The sequence below is a fragment of the Phaethon aethereus genome, assembly GCF_964289735.1.
Source record: "Phaethon aethereus genome assembly, chromosome: 10".
In the NCBI taxonomy this organism is placed as follows: Eukaryota; Metazoa; Chordata; class Aves; order Phaethontiformes; family Phaethontidae; genus Phaethon; species Phaethon aethereus.
The window spans coordinates 22,809,615-22,826,767 of NC_138586.1; the positions used below are offsets into that span (position 1 = coordinate 22,809,615).

Below are 17,153 nucleotides of genomic sequence, written 5' to 3' on the forward strand. Positions count from 1 at the left end.
TATAGAAGCATTTAACAGAAAAACAGAAAAAAAATTTCTAAGACTGACTTTTTTTGTCCCAATTCTGTGTGAAACATTTTATATTGTATTTTTTGTGCGCTTTTTTTTTTCAAAGTTGAGATCAATTTTGAAAGACCATTTGTAAGAAAATGTTGTATTTAATTAAGAACTGTTTGAAAACAATCAATGCCAGTTAGTCATATGGAATAGAAATATTGATAGATGCATACATATCTTCTGTTCATACCTCAGTATTTCCTAATTTTTCTGTTGTCAATATGTATTTGTGTACAATTTCTACAGACTCTTCTCTTATTTTTAATGTTATGCTTTTATGGCTGGAAGGGCCATGAGCCCATGGTATATAAATACCATATGTGTGTTATTTGGATATTAAAGAAATCAGAACTTTATTTTTAGAAGAGTGCTCTAGTTTTCTAAATTTTTCATGCATTTTGTGCAGTCAGTTCTTAGGAAGTCAGTCTATGAATCAATGAGATAATTAATATGAAAATAGGTATCAGCCATCACTGTAGTTTTATCCTGAGTTTGCAGTTTATAATATAATTTGTGGAAATACACAAAACTTAGATGGCACTTAGGTTTTCTTTAAATTCACATGAGAATGAAATTTTTGTGATAATCCTGACATCTGTTCCACATAACCAGAAGAACAGGTTGCATGTTTGGACCTTTCACTCCATTGTGTGAAAACTGAAGTACTGTTTTCTTTCTTACAACTTTTTATTATCTACAGTGATTCATCGAGTGAATATTCTGACTGGACAGCAGATGCTGGAATTAATCTCCAGCCTCCAAAGAGACAAACCAGGCAGGCAGCTCGGAAAATCTGTAGCAGTTCTGAAGATGAAAATATAAAGGGAGCAAAAGGGCTGGAGCCAAAACGAAGGAAACTTAAACAGCCTAGAAAAAAGGTCAGCATTTTTAATTTTTGAGGGTCTTTTTGACCTTATGAATATACATTTTTTGGAGTGGTTGTTTTCAAAGTAAAATTTTTCACAAACAAATACACAGCAAGAAAGATCCTATAGCTAGCACAATAATTGTAATACCAGAGTAATTTTTTTTTCTTTTATTTTGGTGCTATGGTGACATAGATGTACTTCCATTTTCATGTGGGTAGTTCTCCATTACAGGTGGGATGTTTTCTCCTAGGTTTATGCTCTTCACTGCAGTTAGATTTACTCTAAGGTGGTTTTGTTGTAGAATTCTAACGCATCTGTATTGTGTCTACATTGTTGGGTTTCTTTTTCCTGGTATTTTTTAAAGAAGACATTTATAATATTTCTAAGAGAAGAAATATAATTTCTTGATTTAAAAACATTTTAATCTTCTATTATATTTATAACAAATGTGCCTCATTCCCTACTATTTAGTTGAGGTTTTTGGAAGGTTGATATTCCAGCATTTTCTTTGCCCTTATATCTAGTTATCTTCAGTAAGTGCTGTATGATCAGTTTTTTGTATGTTCTGCCATAGTAATTACAGTTTGCATTCTAAATTTAATGTAATATATTTAAGAAACCAAGTGGACTGCTTTCGATGGAAGGTGAACCCAGTGAAGAATGGCTTGCCCCACAGTGGATCTTGGATACTATACCCCGCCGCTCGCCTTTTGTCCCACAAATGGGAGATGAGGTAATGAGTGTAGCAATTCTGAAATTCCCACTGAGGCTGCTGAGCTTGTTTTGGTCAGGGCTATTAAATCTAGCAATATTTTCAGTGAATCATGCTCACGATGGGTTGAATTTTGATAAGTTTTTTTTTTCTCAGTCAGTTGTTTACGCATAGTTGTCCTATGTCTCTTTTTGTGCACGTGTGACTTATGAGTAGCAGGAAGAACGGATTGTGCATCTTCAGACAAACCTGCACACTTCTTAATGATCCCAAGTTTGAAAGCACATAGCAGGTGTCACTTTTGGGGCTGATAGAAAGGTTTTTAAAGAGTAGAGTACTTTATAATGAAATAAAGAAGTGTGCAATATGTGCTGAAAGGGAAGATGCCTGACAGGTTTGTAAAAACTTTAGAATAAACAGGAAGAGAACTATCAGTAAAATAAAATAAACTTTCTTTTTTTAAATTTTCTTTTAAGATCATATACTTTAGGCAAGGCCATGAAGCTTATGTGCGGGCAGTAAGGAAAGCAAAAATTTACAGTATTAACATGCAAAAACAACCATGGAACAAAATGGAACTCAGGGTAAGTTAAACAAATACTTCAAAGAGCTGAATGTCTCTGTAAGGTTAAATTGACATTAAAAAGCCAGTATGAAAAATATGAAGAAAGCATTACTTTAAAATATTAATGTCAAAATGAAAATTGTAAATTTTAAAATCAGTGTTTTCATTTTTCATCTGTTTGGTTCCTGATAGCAGAAAGCCAGAAGGATATTGAAGAATGAGAAGGTTTACCTAGTGTGGTATTCTTGCCTGATGGATTAAAAATGTATAATATTAAATAAATTTTAAAAAAGGTCAGTGTGAGAGTAGTTAACATTGGAACAGGTTGCCCAGAGAGAGCGTGGAATCTCCATCCTTGATGACTTTTCAAAGCTCAACAGGGCAAGCTCCGAGTGGCTTGATCTAACTTGGACGTTAGCCCTGCCATAACTGGGATTTTGGACTTGATGATTCTTAGGGATCACTTTCAACCCAAATTATTTTATGACTCTGGGTTTGTTTGTTTTTCTTAACACTAATTCATGCAGAAGTCACCACTCAGAAGCTGTTTATAGTTCTAATGACACTCTACAATGACCTGAACATCTAGGTTCTATTTATTGTTTCAGATGCTATGGTGAGAAGTAAGATATATGGTGTAAAGACCTAAGTGTATGCACAAGCTCTGTTAAACAGTGGATTTATCTAAACATGTAATTGTGTATGTTCTTAAATTCTTGGCAGAGCAAGACAATATCTTACAACATATTTTTACAAAATGTAACATGGATTGCTTGGGTAGATACTAGGTTTACATAGTTCTGTGGATTTTTCTTATCCTTTTGCTTTGAACCACTGAGTCTCTTAATACTCAATCCACAGTGTTGCCATATTTTTTTCTGCTTTGCTCAGTTTTCATATCGAGAGAAGAGCACATATATGTATGCTAATATTCATATATGTGTATGCCAGTGGTTCTATTAATGAAAATAATTGCTTTACTGGGAAAATATCCAGTTACTAGTCCTAGGTATTCAGTGATTCCAGCTGTAATCTTCAAAGGCATCATCGGTTTGTAAGGCAAAGGAAATAGTGTTTCATTTAGGATCGAGATCTTACCACCGGCTGATGTTTGACAGGATGTGAACATAAAGGCTATTGTTGAATTTCCGCTTTAAGAGGAAGAGTTTCCTTTTGTTTCCCTGCATGTTGCTGTGCAAGGGTGAGAGGCCCTGGGTTTAGTCAGGTATAACCTTTGGTGCCGTCAGTGTGGTTAAAACCAGAGTGGTATGTTCCTTAGAATCTTCTTACAAAAGGTAAATAATTTGTGGGTATCTTGTTCACAAATCTACCAAGGGAATGAGCATCTTGCATCTTTTTCGTTTTTAAGGTGACCGTGATTGATTTTTAGTATTTGGAAGAGAAAACTTTATGGGTGAAATCACCTGGACTGTGGAGTGGAAACATACATGTTTTTTATTAATATATTTGGTACTTTAACACGGATGTTTTTGTTGTTAGCAAGTTAAAATAATACTCTTCCATGCTTATTGATAAATAGGAACAAGAATTTGTGAAGACTGTAGGAATTAAATATGAAGTTGGGCCTCCTACGCTCTGCTGCCTGAAGCTTGCATTCCTAGATCCAATCACAGGCAAAATGACAGGAGAATCATTTTCCATAAAGTAAGTAACTGAAATGCTAGTGACATTCTTCAAGAGATTTTCTTGCAGTTTAGAAGCTTCCCCTTCCTCCTTTCTTTTTTCTCTTGGTCGTGGCATTAATTCGTTACTACACCAAACTTGAAAATAAAATGCATGAGATGTTGTGTTTGAAGACTGTCTGTATTGTACATGTGGAACTATGTTTGTGTGTAACAGAAGCATTTTTTTATGTGTGCTTCATGAAGGTACCATGATATGCCAGATGTTATTGACTTCCTTGTGCTGCATCAGTTTTATAATGAAGCCAAAGAAAGGAACTGGCAAATAGGTAACTACTTTTTTTCCCACTTCCATATGTTTTGCAACATTTCTGCAGCTGTTTAATAGGTTACAGTGTCTGTATTACATGATGTAAAGGGCTATAGCAGACATTATAGTGATCATTGGAAACTTTATTTGATGTTTGCTACAATTCCTGTAGCAGGAAAAAAAAAAGAGAAATGAGAGAAAGTGTCACAAGGCCTGTGATAGCAGAAGAATCTACTGTTATGTTGTGATTTGAAGCATGGGGGCAGCTGTGACTAATTAACTAGAGCTGTGAAAATTCTTCCTTTAGGGGAAGTGCTTGATTCCTGTAGTGCAAAATGTAAGACCTGAAGTAGCACGTTTACAAAAGATGAAGCTGATTCTCTAAAAAGAAGCATTTAACAGTTATTTATGTTGTTCTTTTGCATCCTCGTAGGGGATAGATTTCGCAGTATAATAGATGATGCTTGGTGGTTTGGAACTGTGGAGAGTCAGCAGCCTTTCCAGGCAGAATATCCCGATAGTTCTTTCCAGTGCTACTGTGTTCAGTAAGTATTTACATAGCTGTAATGTATCACACATGTTTACACGCTCTGGGTATTCTAGATGTTTACATGCAACTTAAATGTGTACCTCAAGAACTGGGATCCTTTTTCCCATTTAAGCACACGATCAGCCACTTTGTTTTTATTTATTTAATTATGAGCTTACTCATAAAACAGTGCTTTTAGTGTAAGCAGCAGTGCAGTGAATATATAGGAGTTATAAGAAAAATAAGGAGCTGGAATGTAGCTAGTGACATGTCTTGATTCTAATAGGCAAGACCTTTTGTTTTAAGTCTGATAGAGAAAAGGTGTATCATATTCAGCTCTAACTTGTGCTTTTGAATGTTTTTTGTTTGTTTTTTTTTAATAGCTGGGACAATAATGAAAGAGAGAGGATGAGTCCATGGGACATGGAACCAATTCCAGAAGGAAGTAAGTGTGTGTTGAAATCATGTCCATGTACAAAGTAAATAGTTTTTTGCCACTGCTACTACTTACTGTTGTTGAATTCTTCATATTTAGCTGCTTATCCAGAGGAGGTTGGTGCTGGAGTTCCTGTGACTCCAGATGAGCTGACAGCTCTTCTCTACAAACCCCAGGAAGGAGAATGGGGGGCCCATTCCAGAGATGAAGAATGTGAACGAGTAATCCGGGGGATTGAGCAACTTCTTTCCCTTGGTATGTTTGAAGATAAAAGGTGGGAGGATTAAGAATATCAGTGTGGTGGCACATGACTGAGGAGTAGATAGGATGGAGTGTTGGGAGTTGGTGTGGAGTATTTGAAATGTGCTCAACTAAATCATTGAAAAGAGCCTTTTAAATTTCATACGGTGTCCTTCTCCGTTTTTCTTCTGGGGTTTGACCTGCTTCCTGTCAAGTCAATGGGGATTCTCGATGGGTCATATCTAAATATGAATGAGCAAAACATTGAATTAAACCCATTGAAAAACAGCCAACAAATCCTCACCAAGCATCTTCCCCAAAAAATACCTTGGAACTTGTTTGTAGCCATTTAATATCACACTGTGATTTAAATTCTATCCTATATTTATACACGGGACATGTCTGTATTGTTATACCTGTTGTAAGTGCATATGCCATGTTGCTTTTCAGCAATACAGTTGGCTGCTGGCATGAAAATCTCAGATGCAATACTTAAACAAAAAATGCTTTTTCAAGAGCAGTTAACAGATGGTACAAGAGGAGGAATCCTACCCTTTGGATAATGACATATCCAGCTGTATAGCTTTTGCTGAATTCTTAGAAAGCAAGCCTATTATAAGGAATCAAGTTATCTTACAACTTTCCTTCTGGTATCTTCTGAGGCATGTAAATTATTTTGATCTTTTGTCTTTCAGACATTTCTAATCCCTTTGCTGTTCCGGTGGACCTTAGTGCCTATCCCATGTATTGCACTGTTGTTGCTTATCCAACTGACCTCACCACAATCAGGAGGAGGCTTGAAAACAGGTTTTATAGGTCAGTTGGATTTTAATGTGTTTAGCTGAATACTATGTAATGCCACTTCAGCAATATATTTCTTTGATGGGCCAACTGCATACAATCAGATTCTATTTGGCCATGGGGAAAGTGAGTCTTGCCGAATAATAGTTTCTTTTGGCCACATTGTTAAGGCAAAAGCTGTTATATCTGTATCTGGAGTGTCTTTTTTATTTAACATACTGAGCTGGATGCATTATAGGCAGAACATATTTTCTTCATCTGTATCTCTACTGTCTTTGAACCAGATGCTTTGCTTGTTTTGCCATTGCCAGAAGTGGGCTAAATAGTGCTGCAAACTGGATATCTCAGTTTCTCCAGTTAGCCTGGGGCTAAATAATATCCTGTTCTTTTTCCCCACTCTGAGGACCACATTATCTCTAAGGCTTTCTCTAAGTGGGAGCAGTCAGGTGTCTCCTTCAGTAGGTTTGTTTCCTCTTTTCGTTCCATTCGTTGCTGATTTGAAGAGGGACGTCTTTCTTCCACAAAGCTGTTGCAGTCTGGCACATTGGGGCAGTCAGCAGTATGGGAACTACTTACCTTGGTCTTGGGCAACCTCTTTCTCTTGGACCTGGATTACCTGATCCCTTTTTTTTTTTTTACTGAGGAATCTTACTGAAATCAGAAGGAAAATAATGTACACCTTCCTCTCTTCTGGTTCATGCCCCCCCACCCGTTGTTGTTTTTTTTTTTTTTTTTAGGAGAATCTCTGCACTGATGTGGGAGGTACGATACATTGAACATAATGCCAGGACTTTCAACGAGCCAGACAGTCCTATAGTCAAAGCAGCCAAAATTGTAACAGATGTCTTACTTCGCTTCATTGGGTAGGCATGTTTTTTACTTTATGGATCTGACATCTTGAGTTTCTGAGATATTTGATTTCGTATTTTGGCTTTTGTTATCATCCTGCAGGGATCAGAGTTGTACTGATATATTAGAAATATACAACAAGGTGAAAGCAGAAGACCTAAGCAGTACTGATGAAGAGGAGGAGGTAAGACCATTAGGTCTGATTGTCAGAACTTCTTGCCTTTTTAAATTCAGCACCTGGAAGATTTTTGTTGAGTTTTTATTTTATAAGTGGTTGCACTGAGTTTTTGAGATGAGCCTATTTATGTCGTTTGAGTTGCTCACCTGGGGCAATAACCTCCCTTAAGTAAGAAAAATCATTCTTGGAACTGCCTATCTTTAATCTTCTCTCAGTACATGACGTTTTGTTGTGTGAGGAAGTATTAGTAAGTAAGAGGAATATGAACTGGGGCTATTATTCAGTCTGCCAAACCAGGACAACAGCTCTCCCATTGTCAACGAGGCAGCAGAGCTGGTTTTCTTATGTAATTCTGTGTCATTTCCCGTCAGTTGTACTGTGGAGTGAAATGACAGGTAGAAACCAGGTTACATATAACTTCCTTTAATTTTTTCTCTCTCCTTACACCTTCTTCCCTTAAATGCAGTTTGTAAACATTTTGAAATGTGCTGCAGTTTCTGTTGCAAAGAAGGGACCTGTTATAACCTAAGTCACTTGGTTTTGTTTTACTTTTTCAGTGTTGCTTTCCAATACATGAGCTAGTATAAGATTTAGTTAGGAGGTTTCTTCCCTCCTCCCTTCCCCCAAGACATACTCCATTGTTGCAGTTTTGAAATATTTAAGTTAAACCTGATGCTGCTTGAACACCTATATGCTTATGGCTGGTGCTGTTGTCTTGGATTTGCATTGAAACTTAAAGTCTGTACTACAATGTAATAATTTAATTACTTTTATAAAACTGAAAATATAATAATGGCATCCATTTTCATGGAATATTAAAGGAGTATTTTGAAGAAAATGAGGCATTTCTATGACTTAAATAGCAAACCCTCCTTTCCCAACTCAACCTTCTTGTGCCAGTTGCGACTCTCATTTGTTCCATGTCAAGCAGTGATCAGAAGTGTCCAGAATTGTTACTGTGTCACCTTCCTTTCTCTCTAGCCTTTCAAAGAGCATGTCTTGGTTTATAATAAGTTTTAATATAAGAGAGAAATTACTTTCAGATTTTTTGTAGGAGCTTTCAAGCAATCACTTTTCCTCTTTATTTTTAATTAGTGGTTGAAAGCTGTGTACAAAGGAGTTTTTGTTGTAATTTCTAAATCCAGATTTTGAAAAGAATATTACATACACTTCATGTAAGTAAGGTACTACATGAAACCTGAATAAACTCAGTACAGCTGCTCAGGGCATGATAATTTAGGCAGGAGAATACAGGTCTGCAAGACTGGGACTTAGCTGCATCTTAAGGACTGAAAGTAAGCCATTCATATTTCTCACGTTTGTTTATAATTTCTATGGAAGCAAACTTGGAAAAGAGATGAAACAACTTATCCACCTACTTTTTTTTTAAGGTATGCAAGCTCTAGTTTGAGACTAGTTTCTTGAACCATTCATTGCATTTGAGTAGTTTAAAATTGTGGTTGCTGTTGCCTGTTTGGTTTTAAACCCTTTTTTCGTTGCTGAGGGCGCATACAAGCATGCGTGTGTGTAATCATTACCTTTGCCTTTAGGTGGCAGAAGTAGATGTAGATTCAGATGCTCCAGGAACTTCCTCTGGAAAAAGACGAGTGAGTAAACATTTCTGCTTGCTCTAGTTCCTGAAGGGAGACAGACCAGGTACTGAAACACCCGTTTAGGTCTGGAATGGTTTAAATTTATCATAGCTTTAGAACTATCAGAGCAAATTCTACAGTCTGTAGAATAGTGTGAATTCAGTTGCATGTCTAGGTAAGTGTTGGCAGACTAAGGAAGTTATTGTGCAGGAAAATTTACTTAATTGCTGAAGAATTTTTTTTTATTATTATTATTTGATTTGAAAAATACCTAGAGAAGATTCATTTTCAGTCAAATTTGGGTGAAAGCTGACAAAAATAGCAAGGCTGGATCTGACATACTGCATACCCCTCATGGGTTTGAGTGCTTACATATTACCAGAAAAGGCGTATTTCTGCAATTCGCATACTGCGTATTGTTGTGCCATCAGCTATGCTTTAATCTTACTGCAGTACTGTTTTTAATTGTGGCGGTCTGCTTTGAATCATAAGGTTGCCAAATTAATAGGAACTTAAAGTGAAAAATCCAAATATTCTGAAAACTGATGAAATACATCTGTTCCCCTGCAGGTAAGACGACGAATAAAAAGACAGCCCATGAAAGCAAGTCCTGATGCTTGGAAAGAGCAATGCAAGCAGTTGTTAAACCTGATTTATGAAAGAGAGGACTCAGAGCCTTTCAGACAGCCAGTTGATCTCTTCTCCTATCCTGTAAGTACAACTTGCATGTCCAAAATTTAAAAAAGCCTGTTATTCATCCTTTGGCAAAACATCTGTGCTGGGCATGTTTCTAACCTCTCCCTTTCTGAGCTGGAACACACTGTGTTCTGTGCACTGACGTTTTCAGGGAATTATCTGCAGTTACTCTCAAGAATGAATAATTACGTGAGAGCCACTGTTGTGGATGAACACTTAGGTGTTTTTATTGCTGTAGGGTTTGACAGCCTTTATTATTTTCTTGTATATTCTTACAGGATTATCGAGATATTGTAGACACTCCTATGGACTTCAGCACTGTGAAAGAAACCTTGGAAGCAGGAAACTACACTAGTCCCTTGGAATTCTACAAAGATATTCGTTTAATATTCTGCAACTCTAAAGCTTACACTCCTAATAAAAAGTCTCGAGTAAGTAATAAATTTTAATACCTTCTTTACAAAGACCCTGGCCCTACGTGAATACAGTGCATGAAATAAGGTCTGTATCTGGAGAGCAAAACACTGCATTGTGAAATAAAAAGAAGTAGTATATGTCAATTCGGGGACCTAGGGTTATTAATTTGCTTTGTTCTACTTACGCGGTTCACTTCTGAATTTCATTTTCATCTGAACTTTCTGAACTTAAAGCTTTTGAGAAATTGTATGGTTACTGCTGCATCTATTTCTTCGAATATTTGTAGCAGAAAACTGATCACCAGTTGCTTTTATTTTTTCAATATTTTATTCCTGGAAACAAAGCTATCCGCTTGATTACTGCATATATATAGTAGGATCTTTTTTAAGCTACTGTTAATTTTGTGTTCAAAAAACATGTAGATGTGGCACTTTGGCACATGATTTAGTGGGCATGGTGGTGTCAAGTTGGCGGTTGGACTTGATCTTAAAGGTCTTTTCCAACCTTAATGATTCTATGATTCTGTTCTATGATTCCATGATTCCAATGCAAGTATTATGCAATATTTCTACTACTAAAGGAGATGAGAGCATTATGATACTTAATTTTTTCCAAGTTTACTTATTATGCTTGGCAAGACTTTTGCACAGTGTTGCCTGTGTTTCTTAGGTGCTAATCTTGCATTTTTTGCATGCAGGAATAGGAATCTACTTAGGCAGAAAAAATGTATTGGACTGGAGCCCTAAACAGGATATGGCAAGAGGGAAAGGCGAGATCAAAACATTAGAATATAGATATTTTTATATGAGCTAGGTAAAGTGACTACTAAGTGTATGACTGATCATGTGAACATAGCTATGTTTGATATGTGTTCCTGTGCAGTGTATTGCCTGTCAGCCTCTCCGAAGCTGCTAAATGATGAAACGATTCTAAAATTTTCCAGTGTTTGAATAATATATTGTTTATGCTCACAAAATCACAAGTCGGCAGGAGGACACAGATGCAGTTTTTACCACTGGTGATGTAGAATAGGATTCCAGTGGTTAATGTCTTCATAATATCAAAATAGAAGGAATTTTGACTGTGTTTCCAGACACTAAAGAGAATTGGGTTTGTAATGACTTATTATTATAAGGAAAAGCTGCACATTAAATAAGATGCTTAAGTTGTGACGAAACACATCATTTAGCATAGATAAGAGTGCTGGTTACAACGTTGCCTAATATTTCCATGTAGAAACAGGAGCACTTATAAACTATTAAGAAATGCGTACCATTTGGGGCTAGATTGAGCTACTGTTACTTAAAGCACAATAATACATAGAATTTAATATTTCTGTAAAATTTTCATGCGGCGCCTAACATGGTGTGACACAACATTTTATTATGCTAGGCACTCTCAAGCAGGATGAAGAGCAGAATGTGTTGCAAAGAGCTTTCAGTGTACATGTAAACGGTGCCAGGTGGGAGGAAGCAGGAGATTGTGTGACCTTACCCGTCGCTTGAGGAGTAGTAGTCTTAGCTCATCAGTGGAGTAACTACTACTGTGTTTTGTGTAAGCAGGACGATGAGAGTCAGCTTGAAGTAGGATGATGCTGTGGGAGAGGGGAATTCCAGCCGAGTGTTAGCGGGTGTGAGAGAAAGCACAAAGTTGCCGCCGCTGAAGGTAGCTGGAACTCCTGGAGTTGAGTAAGGGCTGAAAGGTGGGCTGTGGGTAAGCTCTGAAGATAAAGACCAGTAACTTTTGCTTTAATAGAAAGGAAATCAGTAGAGTATTGCAAGAAGACAGATGATTTGAGGGTGTTTTATGTGTGCTTGACATCAGAGTAAACTTGGTGAGTTATTTACTGCTCCACACTCCCTGGGAACTTGCCTCTATTAATAACTGAGCAGCTTGTGAGTCAAATCCCAAGTACTTTATTAGAGTGGCCCATCAATATCCATTTGCTTAAATGCTGTGAAATGCCTCAGTGAGATGATCCTGCAGGAGGGCTGGGGCACACAACTGGGCCTTCTGCCGCTGCAGGTTCCTCCACAGCCAAATGTGCGCCAATATCCTGGGGTTTTCTAGCCCATTTTACCATCTTTGCAACAGCATCCTGAATGGAGGCAAGAAGGGCAGAGTGCTACATACCAGAGCTGCAGAAAGAGACATTGCTAAAACGTAAGGATCTGGGCAAAAATTAAGTTATATGAATGTAAAGAAAACTCTATATCAAAGAGTTTATATATTCAGACACGCTGCAGAAAATGGAAAGTGGTCTGAGTAGAAGATGATGATATCATCTTGACGGTGTTTACACAATTTTCACAAGAGGGGATGCAGCAGAAGGGTATGGGTATGAGGAAGGAATCAAGAGCTTTGTTTTATTTATGCTGAGTTTGAACTATTAGTTTGTCAGAACTCAGACACATCCAAGGTGAAATCTTGAACAGAGGTGAATACAGTCTGAAATATGAAGAAACAGCCATGAGTGAATTTGTGGATGAGGCTACACAGAGGCAGGGCCTAGAAAAAGGACAGGCAAGTCGTTTAAGGATTTTGACATCTGGTTACAGAAAATAGGAATGAGGACATTTTAGTTGTCTTCTGTATGCAGCTCTGTGGGGGTGGTGTAAGGACTCGCCACTAGGGAATTAAAGCAAAAAACAAAGGTGAGAGGGCAGCAAAGTTCAATTGTTTTCCCTTGGTACATCAAGTTAGCTTATGGGGTGCTTCCATGCTTTATGGAGATTAAAAAAGGAGGCTATATTTCAGTAATCTAGATATCCATTTTCCTTTAACTCTATAAATATTTTGTGCTGTAAATAATTAAAACCTTTTATGAAAACACTTTCTGTTGCTGGAATACCATTGTACCATGGAAGGAAATTATCTGTAGAGAACCTTGTAGTTGAATGTCACCATGAATTTTTCTTTTGTGCTACAAAGTTGGGGCATCTTTGTGATTTTTTTTTTTTTCTTTTTTTTCTGATCTTCTAGTTATTCAACTTCTAATAAGTATGACCATGCTCTCTCACTCCAGATTTACAGCATGACACTTCGACTATCTGCCTTATTTGAAAATCATATGAAAAATATTATTTCTGAGTATAAGTCCGCAATGCAATGTCAGAAGAGGAAAAGGCCACGGTACCGAAAACGGCTAAGAAGCAGTAGCAGTTCACCGTCAACTAGCAGAGCATCTAGGTAATGTAATGATAGTGAGGCTTGCTGTCAGTGTCCTTTGAGATGAAAGTGGTAGACATGCCTTCCTGAATAAGCAGTCAGTAACAGTATTGCTCATTTCCTGATGTCATTGCTCTTTTGGGTGATAAAATCATGAGCTCAATTTGTAATTCATGCATAATTCTGGTAAGTGAAAAATATAATAGAAATATATAATACTTCTATATAATTAGAAGTATTCCCTCTGGAGAAAATGGAAGAGCAAGTTTGTTTTTGCCTTTGTTTGATAACTGTTGAAAAAAGTGTTGTATAACACTTTTTTGACTTCTGTGTGATACATTAGCTAAGTAAACTGAGTATTTGTTTTAAAAGGTGAGATAAAATCTTGTTCTTGCAGACTTACATGCCTTTCCCAAACAGAATGATATTGTCACTATTTTTAGTATTTCTACACCTGTGCAAGCATTGGGAAGAGATCATTTGTGTTACGCATTTGCTGCAAAAACCAAAACACACTGCATGGGAAATTAGTTTTGTGTTTTGAGTCTCTTGGCACTAACAGTTTTATCTCTTCGGGATATTTTGTGTTTTCAGCCCAAAAGGGAAACAGAAGCAAATGAAGATTCAACCTAAACCCAACCAGAATACCTCACTGCCTTTGACTAGGACTAGTTCTTCAGTTTCATCTCATGGTGAGGAGAAATTTTCTAAAATGCATCCTTTCTCTTGCAGCAAATTGTATGTGCAGAACGATGAAAAAGCTGAAGGATATTTAATGTTCAGTTTAAATCTTATCTTCGTGAGACGCATCCAAAACCTACCTGTTGAAAGAGCAAGTAGCAAAGTCACGTTGTCTATAGATTGTGTTAGCTGACCTTGGCCCTCCTGCCATTATTGGTAAAGGTCAGAGAACAGGGAACCTGGGACTGTCCTTGCTAAGAATTAATCTGGTGACAAGAGCCTGGATTTCTTGTATATGGGCTTTTCTCATACAGTGATTACAAATACATTAAGCTTACTTTGGATTACATCCTGGAGGAATCTATCTGTTCATGACTGCAGAAGCAGCTTGGTGAGATTAACCTCCTAACTTGGGCTGTTAACTCAGGTGATACAAAACTTCCCCAAAATGCCTTGCATTACAACCCTATGAACAGAGAATAAAAGTTACTCTGTCACATTAGTGGTGTCCTGTCTAAAGTTTCAGATACAGCAGAAGAACCTCTGGGTTCAGCCACTGGTGAAGAGATGGAAGGCCAGCCATCTTCCTCAGGCTCAAATGCACAGAACCGAAGTGGAAATACCATTGATCTAGGGAAAAGTAGGCCAATCAGGAGTAAAACTACACCAGTGAAACAAGGTGAGAAATAATAAGTATTCTGTTCTTTGAATGACTGGTTGCACCGGAAAGGAAAGATGTTGCTTCTTTCTAATGCTTATGATATTGTTGCCTGAGTCTGGCATTACACTATATCCCCAAACCATACTAAATAAGTAAATTTACCTTACTTTTCACAGCTCTATGGTCTCTTGTCCGAAGTGTGGCATGCACATGATGCCACATGTGCTTCAGTGAAGTCCTTTATAATCACTCCAGATGGAAAAGCTTGATTGCTCTTAAACTTCTTGAGAATTACAGTTCCTTCAGGAGTTATAAAAAAGCAAACCAAACCAAAAGAATCCCCACCCCAAAACATTGTCCTTTTCTTAATTAAGTTGAAACCAGAAATGAAAACAAATTACAAAGTTTTAAATATTTTTGTCATAGTCAAAGCTAAGTGGTTGTGATTAGAAGTGGAAACACTCTGTTCGAAAGCTTTGCTATTTTCTCTCTGGGACATGTTAATCAGACTTTCCACTGAGGTAGGCATCAAATGAACATTGGCTGAAACCCTGAAGCTTTTATCAAGTCCTTACTCCTGTGCTGTAGCAGTGTTGCAGGTGAGCTTTTCGTATCCCGTGTTAAATCTAATTTAATTTTCGTTGTTGGATTGGTAACTGAAAACATGCGGTATTTTGGGTCACAAGCCATCAAAATACTTCACTATAGTTTTAAGTTAAGGTGTTCAGCAGTCCTAGTGAGCACATTATTTTAATGTGTATTTTTAGGTTTGGAATGGATTTTGAAGGTTTTTCTGCCTTGACGCCCTTAGTAGGATTCATCTGACTGAATGGTAGATGTTTGTGTTTAACCTAGTCCCTCTGGGCTCCTCTTATTGACTGGATCTTCGCTGAACTAAGAAGTCAAGACAATTTGCAGTTCTTGCTTCCTGCTAAGATGAACTGTGCTTGCTTTGTCTGATAAATTTCCCCTTAGAGCAGTGTTTGTCTCCACAGCATATGAATGTCGTCTGTGGCGAGTAGCTCAGAGCTGGATCGTCCCCAGAGCACACCTCAAAGGCAGCTGAGGCGAATCCGACCTTTTGTATCCTGTTTGGCTCAGGCGTGATGATGATAACCGATAGGGTTATTTTGTGTTTGCTTAGATCACTCTCCTGATGGACCACTTACAAATGGTGATGGCAGAGAACCTCGGACGGGAGTCAAGAGGAAGTTACTAAGTGCATCAGAAGATGAGCATCTGGAGGAGGCGGAGGAAGAGGAAAAGAAGAAGAGAGAATTAAAGGAAAAATCTGGTTTGTCTTCATCAGAAAGTGGGGAATCGGGATCCAGTTCAAGTTCTGAAAGCAGAAGCGGCTCCGATTCAGACTCTGAATCAACGTCTAGAACAGATCAGGATTACATTGATGGAGACCATGACTACAGCAAAGTTGTGCAATCCAAAAAACCCAAAAGAAAAATCAAAAGAAAAATCACCGGTGGGAAACGGAATTGGCAGGGCAGAGGCACAGGGAGGAGAGGTAGATGGGGGAGGTGGGGGAGATGGAGTAGAGGGGGAAGAGGTGGTAGAGGTGGAAGAGGCTGTGGCAGAGGAAGAGGTGGCGGCAGGGGAGGAAGAAGAGGCCGAGGAGGCAGAGGAGCCTCACGAGGAGCCACCAGAGCAAAACGTGCCCGAATTACAGACGATGAATTTGAAAACCTGTTTGGAGGACAATTTGGTGAAAACGTGTTTGGAGGGCGATTCAGTAGACCGCCTCGAATCAAAACAAGGAACGAGGGCAGGAGAACTGTCTTGTACAACGACGATTCTGATAATGACAATTTTGTGCACACCGAGGATCCTTTGAACCTTGGTACTTCCAGGTCAGGCAGGGTGCGGAAAATGACAGAAAAAGCCAGGGTCAGCCATCTCATGGGATGGAATTATTGACAGATGAAAAACTTTGGAACAATTTTAAAAGAACTTCAATGGCCTTCTACTGCAGGGATTTTACCAGAAAATCTACCAAGCAAGTTGTGCGGGGACTCCACTCAAGTTTCACAGTGGTGCTTTTCCATTACGTCCGTTTGTGTTTGTTTTAAAACTTCAGATCGCCACACTTCATTGGTCAAAACAAGCCTTATTCATTAGGCCTTAAATTACAGAAATTCTTCCCCACACACTACGAGTTCATCACATTAAAGAGGCTTCCAGCTTCTCAATAAGAACATGACATTTTGAGTCATGATTATGACTTCCCTCCCTTGTTTTGTTTTTGTATTATAGAAATAGCACCTTCTTACAGAGTTTTTATGTGGTTTCTGCCATAAATCCTTATACACAGTAATAATTATAACTTTTGCACAATACACCAATCCTAAAGGCAGCTATAAAATGTTTACAGTTTCTATATTGTAAGAAGGATCTGGATTATTTTAATCTTCCCAGGCCAAATGTTCATGAATTGTGCTGAACTGAAGTATGTCTATACTACAGTTACGGGGGTCCTGATGTGCTTTCTATCGGTTCTTTATTCGTGTAAAAAGTGACAAAGGGTTGGTGCCTTGTAAATATGTAGCAAACCTTTGATGTGGTGTGTCCTATGTGTGCATTAACTTTATTAAAAAGAGAATACTTGAGAAGTATGAATATCTAGACAAAAGGTGCCAAATGCAAAAGTTACGTGCATCTATTTTCTTTTTGTCCTCTCATATTTTTATAGTATTAATAGAGATTGTGCAGCTAAGGGGTAACTTCAACATTTGAAAGG

At 37.9% G+C, this 17,153-nt stretch overlaps 1 protein-coding gene across 1 annotated transcript in view; it reads left to right on the top strand.

Moving 5' to 3' along the window:
- BRWD3 (bromodomain and WD repeat domain containing 3) overlaps nucleotides 1-16,333 on the top strand; it is a gene marked incomplete at both ends in the record, with an annotated part of 56,183 nt that extends 39,850 nt beyond the window's left edge. The window contains 18 exons of the mRNA XM_082003990.1: nucleotides 758-935; nucleotides 1,543-1,659; nucleotides 2,115-2,222; nucleotides 3,744-3,868; nucleotides 4,093-4,175; nucleotides 4,590-4,701; nucleotides 5,069-5,130; nucleotides 5,221-5,376; nucleotides 6,057-6,177; nucleotides 6,900-7,025; nucleotides 7,114-7,195; nucleotides 8,740-8,796; nucleotides 9,352-9,492; nucleotides 9,756-9,908; nucleotides 12,920-13,083; nucleotides 13,657-13,754; nucleotides 14,264-14,422; nucleotides 15,549-16,333. Coding sequence (XP_081860116.1) covers nucleotides 758-935; nucleotides 1,543-1,659; nucleotides 2,115-2,222; nucleotides 3,744-3,868; nucleotides 4,093-4,175; nucleotides 4,590-4,701; nucleotides 5,069-5,130; nucleotides 5,221-5,376; nucleotides 6,057-6,177; nucleotides 6,900-7,025; nucleotides 7,114-7,195; nucleotides 8,740-8,796; nucleotides 9,352-9,492; nucleotides 9,756-9,908; nucleotides 12,920-13,083; nucleotides 13,657-13,754; nucleotides 14,264-14,422; nucleotides 15,549-16,333 — 2,827 coding nt within the window. The remainder of the gene's footprint in view (nucleotides 1-757; nucleotides 936-1,542; nucleotides 1,660-2,114; nucleotides 2,223-3,743; nucleotides 3,869-4,092; nucleotides 4,176-4,589; nucleotides 4,702-5,068; nucleotides 5,131-5,220; nucleotides 5,377-6,056; nucleotides 6,178-6,899; nucleotides 7,026-7,113; nucleotides 7,196-8,739; nucleotides 8,797-9,351; nucleotides 9,493-9,755; nucleotides 9,909-12,919; nucleotides 13,084-13,656; nucleotides 13,755-14,263; nucleotides 14,423-15,548) is intronic.
- Between the last annotated feature and the right edge of the window lie 820 nt (nucleotides 16,334-17,153).